Source organism: Anopheles aquasalis, chromosome 2 (assembly GCF_943734665.1).
Source record: "Anopheles aquasalis chromosome 2, idAnoAquaMG_Q_19, whole genome shotgun sequence".
NCBI classification, from domain to species: Eukaryota; Metazoa; Arthropoda; class Insecta; order Diptera; family Culicidae; genus Anopheles; species Anopheles aquasalis.
In genome coordinates, this window is record NC_064877.1 from 80500647 (window position 1) to 80510646 (window position 10000).

Here is a 10000-nt window from a genome sequence, read left to right on the forward strand (position 1 = left end):
GAAGATGATTACTACACCAATCTGGAGTTTGGCGGTGATATCCATGGACGGGTTGATGTTTCGGCCAAGAATCGGACCGAGAATCGCGGCACGGTGGATACGTACGATCAGCGGCGTCCGGTGTTGCCATTGCCCGATCCGGAGTATGATGCATCCGCTGGCAGTGATCGGCGACTGACTCCGAGTGGACCACCAACTGATGGAACGAATCGAACTGAATCAGGCTTTAGAATGGAGCATGAGGAGGATGATGAGGTAAGATTGTTGGAATGTCACTCGATGAGCTGTAACGTCATTTTTGATCTTCAACTTCTCTTCTCTTCTCTCGCTCTCTTCCTTCCCATTCATAGGATCACTCCGTGGGTTTTCCAGCACAGTCCAGGGTGAGCATCGTTGGAGGTGTGAAGATAGTTCGTGGACCACGGGGACGACCAGGAGAACCGGGACCAAAGGGGGAACCAGGGCGTGACGGATTAGCCGGTCAATCGGGACCATCAGGGCCTCCCGGGCACGTCTTCATGATGCCGCTGGTGTCGGCCGGTAACGAGAAAGGGCCGGACTCGCAGGCGGAAGCACTTCGGCAGATGCTGTCCCAGCACATGACGGCCATGCGAGGTGCGGATGGACCGATGGGGTTGACGGGAGTTCCAGGAGCCGTTGGACCACCGGGACCCGAGGGTGTGAAGGGAGAACCGGGGGATGCTGGTGAACCGGTAAGAAACTGTACTGCTGCGAGCTTCGTTTTGCTGTCGATGAATGATCTATAATTTTTCTTGATGTTCTGGCCTACTGTTTAGCTTCAGCAAAACGTTTTCTTAGTTTTAAAATGTTATTCAAAGGATTTAGTACACTTTTCTCTTTTTGAGTAAGCGATTTGAGCGATGTTTCATGTCGTTTTAGAAGAGATTATCAATCAACAGACCATCATTTTGCTGCTTTAGAACATTCTTAACAGTTCAATATGCTATCAAATGCACGTTGTGGTATTTTTATTTTGGCTGATAATCAAACGTTTGAGCCCATACTTTCTTAATTCCAAAAATGCTTCAAGTAGAACAGACACAAGTTTTAACAGAAAATAAATTTGTGTTCGCTGCCCCAAACTAGTGTAAAAACTACAGGGTGCGCCATCAGGATGTTTCCTATTTTAAAGTTGAATAACTCTGTCATTTTTCAACCGATTTGGACAAGTAGGCCAGTTTCTGAAACGTCATTCTATGCAATTTTAGTAATGTATCACTTCACGACAAAAGAGCGGACAGAAATTGTCACACTTTACATTGAAAATAATCGGTCAATAGTGGAAACTGCAATCGATGATGGTTTCCTCCTTCGCCGCATATCACGGCGCTGGGCTTTTTTCTGTGAGTTTGCTTGAAAAATAAGGTTTATGCTAACAAAACGAAGACTATGAAATAACTTACAGCAAATATTGGAGCTGAAAATGCCAAAATAACTCCCTAAATGTTGTCAAACCAATGTAAAATGCCCGAAAAAGAGCCTCTTTTTTGTATGTCGAATGAAGGCGGTCATTTGATCGATATCATATTTTGAGTATGGTACAATAAATGGCATAGAATAACCTAAATGGAACTGGTTTATTTTTTAAAATCGGTTGAAAAATGACAGAGTTATTCAACTTTAAAATAGGAAACATCCTGAGTGCGCCATCGCCTGTAGTATATTACATTCTTATTAAATCAATATTGCTGTGTTTAATTTAAAAGCTTTTATACTTTAAATACAAATTTGTTTTTAACGCTGCTGTTTTATCATCGTTAGGGACCGATCGGACCTCGCGGTGTGGTTGGAGCAAAGGGGCCAATCGGTAGACGTGGACGCTCTGGCCGTGACGGTGAACGTGGTGCGACCGGTATGCAGGGGGTCAAGGGAGAGCAAGGACCTATCGGGCTACCAGGATATCCCGGAGAAAAAGGAGAACGCGGACGGCAAGGGCACGCAGGGGAGAAGGGGAGCCAAGGCCATGACGGTGCGCAAGGCGAGGATGGACCTCCAGGGCTGCCCGGATTAACCGGAGAGCTCGGCCCACGTGGATTCTCCGGGCCACGCGGCTTCCCAGGACCGACGGGAAATCCGGGACTGCCCGGTTCGGAAGGAGTACCCGGAGCGAAGGGAAATCCTGGGCCGCAAGGCCAACCAGGCTCGCCAGGCCAAACTGGTTCGCAGGTAAGTCAGAAGAAGTCGTTGGATGCTTCGAAACTCACTCTCAACTCCTTAGGGACCGGTCGGATCACCGGGACCGCAAGGAAATATGGGACCACCCGGCATTCCCGGGCCGCACGGAAAACCTGGACTCCCTGGGCTTCCCGGAGCAGACGGACCGCCTGGCCGTGATGGAAACCCTGGTGTTGTCGGACCAAAAGGAGACGTTGGAGCGCAAGGTGTGCAAGGGCCGATCGGATTCCCCGGAAATCGTGGACCGAAGGGTGATGATGGGGAGCGTGGCGCTACCGGTGATAAAGGGGAGAAAGGGGAGCAAGGGCATGATGGTGATAAGGGTGATATGGGGCCACCGGGAGAGCGTGGCCTCGTCGGAGCGACAGGAGCGACCGGACCGGAAGGACCCGAGGGACCGAAAGGATTCGAAGGGCAACGCGGAGAGATCGGCATGATGGGGCATACCGGAGATAAGGGTAAGCAGGGAGTGCAAGGATTCCCTGGGTATCCTGGACCACCGGGTGATAAAGGAGATAAGGGATCCTTCGGTATGGCCGGTTTACCGGGTGAAAAAGGCGAAAGAGTAAGTCGCACGTTTCATTCATCGAAAAAGAATACCTGTTCTGATTGATTTGCGCTCTTGTTCATCTACCAGGGAAACACCGGACTTCAAGGAGAACGTGGAGAAGTTGGACCGAGGGTAAGTAGAGCGTGAGAGCTTAAGGTGCATGACCGTGAACTTCCGAGACGAACTTTTCACCTTTCAAAGTAAATTTCGTACAAGGAATTTTAGGAAGACGTGTTTGCAAAAATGTTCTTTTTCCGGTGCCCATCATAGCGTGCGTACCATCTTAAATATGCAAATCAATATTTTTTTCATAGAGTTTTCCCCGTTGAGTTTATGATGCATTTCCAACTTTTTTATTTTTGGCAGCATTTTGAAGTTGAAAGAGATCAAACCGGGTTCGTCGCTTATCCGGGAAGTCTTTTGATTTGGACCAAAAGCGGCTCATTTTTGATGATTTCTTTTTAGAAAACTATCTACCTATATACGTTTTTGGCAAATGACATAATAAACCACAACTTTTCAAGTATATTTGATCTCGTTTTTGGCGACGACTCAATAAAAACGTCATTCATCAGCATAAAACGCATCAAAGTAGCGAACGATGCATTGAAGCTGCATGAGGCGCGACTTTTCAGAAATCAATATCTTTGTCAGTTTTTCTTCGATCGCTCCAAAAATTTCACACAATTTTCTTGAAAGGATCAGCATTCATGGAAAAATGATGAAAAAATAAATGTCACACAAAAAAACCCAAGTCTCCCCTTAACGAAAAGTTTCTGTTGTACTCATGAACCTTTCGACATGTTTCTTGGATTGTTTACACCACAACTCACCACAACTACAAAAACTCTGTCGACAGGGCTTCCGAGGACCACGCGGAAGACGAGGAACGGACGGTTCGACAGGACCGAAGGGAGACACTGGACAGCCCGGATCACCCGGTCCTCAGGGAGAAATCGGAATGACCGGTGAAATCGGTCCTCGTGGCTTTATTGGCCTACCGGGACCCCCCGGAAGTGCTGGCAAGGATGGACCTCCAGGAACATCGGGCGAACGTGGTCCACCGGTAAGTTGTGCCAAGATCTTTATCTCTTTCGCAGCTTTCTCTTTACTCGACGATATTCGTCATGTCTTGTTCGTCTATTCTGAGTTCGCAAATTTGTCCTCATTCGTGTCTGTGTCTTCCACAGGGAGAGAATGGAAATCCTGGACCGATCGGTGCCCCAGGAGTTGTGGGGCCACAAGGACCCACGGGTGAACCCGGCCCAGTTGGCGAGCCTGGCATACCGGGGCTTCCTGGCCAACCGGGAGAGCCCGGAGTACCAGGAGATAGCGGAAAAGAAGGTCAAGCTGGTCCACCCGGGCCCCCCGGAAAAAATGGACCTCAAGGGCAAGGAGGATTGCCCGGATTTCCGGGAGAGCGTGGCCTGATGGGTATGCCCGGATTGCCTGGGCTCAAAGGAGAACTCGGAATTCCTGGCCTGATGGGGCCGATCGGTGATAAAGGACAACCGGGGGAGCCTGGAAGGGAGGGACCACCGGGGCCAGAAGGAAGGCCTGGCCCACCAGGACCAGCGGGACCCTCGGGGTCAAAAGGTGAACGCGGTGAGCAGGGGCTGGTCGGTCCGGTTGGACGTGACGGATTACCCGGGCAACGCGGTCTGGCTGGTGCCCCTGGACCGGTCGGTCCACCGGGAGAAGATGGTGACAAGGGCGATATGGGACCCCCGGGCGAGAAAGGATTCAAAGGAGCTCAAGGTGAAGCGGTAAGTCAAACGAGGTCGTTGCGAAAGATGAAGCGTGAAGAACGTTCATCCACTTCTGCAAGAAATTCACGCTTTAGCTGAAACAAAAGTATGGAAAATCTAAGTGTAAAAATGATTTTATTGCAAGTAGAAAATGAATATTTTTCTATCTTGCTTTGGTTTTTACTTTGCCAAAAAGGCTCACTTGAGGCAAAGTTATGTTGGGAACAATCGAGTTATATAATTTGTTAGGTGACTCTTTGGTGCTAAACTCATTTATTTTTGGCGATAAAGTCATCAAACTGACCATTTGTGTCAAATTATTTTGTGCGGTGGCCTTATGTTAATTTTTGATCATAAATTGTATGTTCTATGTAATTTCATTCTATGCACATGTTGGAATAGAAGATTGATAATACATCAGCAATGACAGTAGTGTGAAAAATTGATTGAAGTAACATTTTTCCAACATTTTAACATGCATCACATAATGAAGTTTGAGATCAATCGGTTATTTAGCAATTGAAATCGCTTTTAAAAATCCCGGAAAATACCGGTTACCTGGCGCCTCCATCATCGGATTTTGGGCAACGGAGTTACATCATTTCGTTTTCCCGGCGACTAGTTTTGGAATTGCCTTTACCTCTCTGCCCATGAACATCGCCATGGTTTGGGCTTTAGTGGGAAAAAGGAAATTTAATAAAGCCATGCCCTTCTAAACTACGTGGTGAAACGGACCGCGGATTGACTGTTACTTTCTTCAGTGGGCAGCATGACGCGGGCGCAAGACGAAGCATAAATTTTGGTATAAACTCAGGGCGTAATGCCAAAAAGATTATGCTTATGTCAAAAAGATTATAGGCCCGCGAAGCGTAAAACCGAGTGTAAAAGCAAGCGTAAACTCTGCACCAACATGAAGCGTAGCGTTATGAAGAGTTGAATGTTCTACAATCGCTAATATACAGCAACAACATCTTAAAAAATATAAAAAGGTGCTCAGAAATCAACTTATCTCGTCGATTTATGTTTTGTGGCAACATGTAATTGCAGTTGACGTTTCGGTATAAACTTTTATGCGATTATGCCTGCCACACGAAGCGTAAACTTTTTGGCATTACATTCTGAGTTAACGCTAGAGTTTACGATTCGTCTGGCGCCCGCTTGAGATGCTAAGATGAGTTTGTGATTCCTTAGCCAGAGATTAAAGAACTCAAAAACATTCGATGATTCTTATGCATGATCATATCGTTACGTCCTCCCTTTTTAATCACTTTAGGGACCAGTTGGATCACCTGGATCTCAAGGAAGCCGCGGCGAACCGGGTGCAGCAGGAGCACAAGGCGAAAAAGGACCACCGGGTGAGATGGGGAGAACCGGCCCGAAAGGGGAGGACGGTCCAACGGGATTACCTGGCTCCCCTGGGCCAGCGGGCCCTCAAGGAATGCCCGGAGTGGCCGGCATGAAAGGGGATCGTGGAGATGACGGACCGCTTGGAGCGATAGGGCAACCTGGTCCCCCGGGAGAAGCTGGAAGGAGAGGACCGAGGGGAGCGGAAGGAAGTCCAGGAGCACCGGGATCTCAAGGACCACAAGGTATAGCCGGTGAGGCGGGCCCACAAGGACCTCCGGGGCCAATCGGACCGGAAGGAAAGGAAGGCGAAAAAGGGGCCATCGGACCGAAAGGCGAAGAAGGTAAATCCGGAGTGCCAGGACCGCCGGGGAAACGAGGCTTGCCAGGACCGGAAGGAGCGAAAGGTGTGGCTGGACCACCCGGATTCCCAGGCAGTCCAGGGGAACCTGGGCTTGTTGGAGCGAAGGGCGAGATCGGAAAGGATGGTGACGATGGGAAGCAGGGAGAACCGGGAACTCCTGGAGAAATCGGTCCCCCTGGCCCCCCGGGGGAAGTGGGAGCACCAGGGAAGGTTGGACCGGAAGGACCAGCCGGAGCTCAAGGCACAACCGGAGTGGCCGGCGAAAAAGGCGACCGAGGATTACCGGGTCCACCTGGAAATATCGGCATCACAGGACCACAGGGAATGCCCGGCACGCAAGGACCACAGGGATTGCGAGGATCTCCTGGACCATCGGTAGGTTTTCACTCGTCTGTTGGAGCGTCACCCAGACCTCAGGTTAATCGACGAATCGATCGAATTCTAGGGAGAAATCGGCCCCGTGGGTAAACCTGGCGAAACGGGAGCTCCTGGCAAGGTCGGTGAAGTCGGTGCCAAGGGTCCTAAAGGGGATCGTGGCCGTCGCGGAGTGAAAGGACATCGAGGCGAACTTGGACTCGTCGGACTTAAAGGAGACGCTGGGGAGAAGGGAGACAAAGGGACGCGTGGTACGCCCGGACCGGAAGGAGCGAAAGGAGACCCAGGACCACTGGGACCGATCGGACCGAAAGGAAATGATGGCCCACAAGGACTTCAAGGCAACGATGGACCAACGGGGCCAAAAGGAACGGAAGGTATGGCCGGATTGCGGGGCGATCCTGGGCCCCCGGGTCCCCCGGGCCCACCAGGGCCACCGGCCGATGGACCGCTCATCCCACCGGAGTTACTGTTCCGCATGAACGAGTTCACGCTTACGAAGGGCGAGGATCGCATGAAGCGTGACGCTGGAGACGGTCCCGATGGTGAGCTCGACAACGAGCTGGATGACTTCGACGAGGAGCTGCTGAAGGTGGAACCAAGGAAGAAGAAAAAGAAAAAGTCCAAAGCCAAATCATCCGATCTGGGACCGAAGTTCATGGACATGTACAGCTCGATCTACTCGATGCGCCAGGAGCTGGACCGGATCCGGAAACCGGTCGGTACGAGAGAGAATCCGGCACGAACGTGTCGCGATCTGCACTACGGACATCCCCAGTTCAAGGATGGTAAGTTCCAGGGAGGAGCTATTGAAGGCAGGTCATCTACTAATCCTACTGATTTCGTCCCATTGACAGGTTGGTACTGGATTGATCCGAACCTTGGCATGGGCGACGATGCGGTGTACGTGTACTGCAACATGACATCGGCCGGTGAGACGTGCGTTTTTCCCGACATCCACAGCTCGCAGATGCCAACGATCCCTTGGCGCAAGGAGAACGACAAAACGGACTGGTACTCGAACTTACGCGGTGGTTTCAGGGTAAGTTTGTGGTTCGGTTCAACGGAGTGGATTCACCGGATCTTCACTTTTATGCCTCTTTGTCCGCTCTAGATATCGTACGAAACCGTCGGCACCGTACAGATGACGTTCCTGCGGTTGCTCTCTCAGGAAGCGCACCAGAACTTTACCTACGCCTGCATGAACAGTGTGGCGTGGTACAGCACCAAAGAAGCAAACCACGACAACGCACTGAGGTTCTTGGGCGAAAATGAGATCGACATTGGGTACGATCAGTCGAAGATCAAACCGACGGTGCTAGTTGATGGGTGCAAGACGGGCCGCAGCAAGAGCGAAACAGTGTTCGAGGTACGGACGGTCAAGCTGCAGTATCTGCCCATCATCGATTTCTATCCGGTCGACTACGGGCAACCGAATCAAGCGTTCGGTTTCCAGGTTGGTCCAGTGTGTTTCAAATAGTTTGGACCGGGAGAAGTGGGATTCTTTTCCCAGGATTTAGTCGAAGAAGTTAGTATTTTACCAAGAAAACACACGAACAAGAACACACATACGAATGAGCGATAGGAAACTAAGGTTAACGTAAGGGTAAGTTAAGGCACGAAGCAGGAAGCAGGAAGCTACACTTTAGACTTAGCGATAACGAAGGCGCAAAGAGAGTGACTCACATGCACTCACAGCCACCGGACTGAGCACATCGTTAGTCAGGAGAGGAATCGAACGCACACCTTTTATTTGTTGTAAACTTTTCTTAGTTTTGTACATAACGTGGTTCATGGGGAAGGATCGTTGCGGCTACTGAAAAAAGTAGATAGTACATACTAGCGATACGTACACATACATGCACACAGACACACACTCAAAAGGCGCAAACTCACCATGCGCTCACCATTAGGATGCGTGTTCAAGGGAATGATCAAGACGGGAGGGAGAGATAATGCGTATCATTGTAAATCGTTTGTTGTTGAGATTAAAGTTAGAAATGAATTCAAAACACGAAATATTAGTAGTAGAATTACTGTTGGATTTTCGCTACTTGGAACGGTAAGTAGCATCTTTAAAGTCGCTATTTCATTCTTCGGGATGTTGTAAACTTCCGTACTAAAAGCGTCGTCCAGGACCACCATAAAACTGTGGTTGTTCTAAATCCTAGCGCCCGGAAAGTGTGTCCTTGCTATCCTTTTTCGGTAAATAAAACCCTCGTTTTTTGTTGCGAATGCCAGTGTTGTATTCCGGTTCGCACTGCGCCTGTGCGTTGCTTTTTCGCTTTGTCTAAACAGGTCGTTCGAATCAGCGTTGCCCGTTTCCGTTGCGAGTCGTTCAAAATAGGTGCTGGTGAAAAACAAATTTCATCAGTCTAGTTTGCTTCGCTTCGTAAAAATGGTTTCGTTGCTTAAGATCTACAACGGCCTTCGTGCTTACAGCGGACGCCGTGGTTATCGACTGGCATCATCGGTGAGTTATTTTTTCTAGGAAAGTGTAACGTAATCTGCTACACTGTGTCATCATTTCATTGTAGCGTACCAAGTTATCGAACGCGGAGCAATTCCGTGCTACCCTATTGAATGTTCCACCAACGGAAGTGACACGACTCGAGAATGGTTTGCGTGTGGCAAGTGAAAACTGTGGCACCGAAACCGCAACCGTAGGATTATGGATTGATACGGGATCACGTTGGGAAAGTGAGGCAAACAACGGGGTAGCCCATTTCCTCGAACACATGGCATTCAAGGGAACGGCTAAACGGTCGAAAACCGGCCTTGAACTGCAGGTCGAGAACAAGGGCGCACACCTGAACGCATACACGTCCCGGGAGCAGACCACTTTCTATGTCAAGTGTCTCTCGAAAGATGTACCGCAAATGGTTGAGATACTGGCCGATATTATCCAGAACCCGGCGCTAACCTAGGCCGACATTGAGCACGAGCGAGCGGTGATATTGCGCGAAATGCAGGAAGTGGAAAGCAACCTGAAAGAGGTCACATTGGACCATCTGCATGCCACCGCCTACCAGGGTACACCGCTTAGTTATAGCATACTGGGACCAACGAGGAACATCGAATCGATTAGTAAGGACGATCTGCGGCAGTTTCTTGATGCGCATTATAGGCCACCACGCATCGTGCTTGCCGCTGCCGGAGGTGTACAGCATGATGAGTTGGTGCAGGTGGCCGAACAACACTTTCGCGGTCTCGCGGGCTCTGCGGTCGCTGGTGACTTTACGCCGCTAAGCCCTTGCCGTTTCACCGGATCCGAGGTGCGTGTACGAGATGATTCGCTGCCGTTTGCACATGTCGCTATTGCGGTGGAAGGATGCGGCTGGACGGATCCGGATAGTATACCGATGTTGGTTGCGAACACACTGATCGGAATGTGGGATCGTTCACAGGCTGGTGGAGCTAACA

At 49.9% G+C, this 10000-nt stretch overlaps 1 protein-coding gene across 1 annotated transcript in view; it reads left to right on the plus strand.

Annotated features, from left to right (window-relative positions):
- The window catches only part of LOC126572470 (collagen alpha-1(XI) chain-like), a 13184-nt gene that overhangs the window by 2582 nt on the left and 602 nt on the right, over positions 1-10000 (plus strand). Inside the window, 12 exon segments of the mRNA XM_050231817.1 lie at positions 1-255; positions 351-713; positions 1783-2187; positions 2240-2761; positions 2834-2878; positions 3606-3812; positions 3937-4512; positions 5768-6577; positions 6648-7365; positions 7435-7619; positions 7692-8033; positions 9115-10000. The exon segment at positions 1-255 is cut by the window's left edge and continues 399 nt beyond it; the exon segment at positions 9115-10000 is cut by the window's right edge and continues 332 nt beyond it. Coding sequence (XP_050087774.1) covers positions 1-255; positions 351-713; positions 1783-2187; positions 2240-2761; positions 2834-2878; positions 3606-3812; positions 3937-4512; positions 5768-6577; positions 6648-7365; positions 7435-7619; positions 7692-8033; positions 9115-10000 — 5314 coding nt within the window.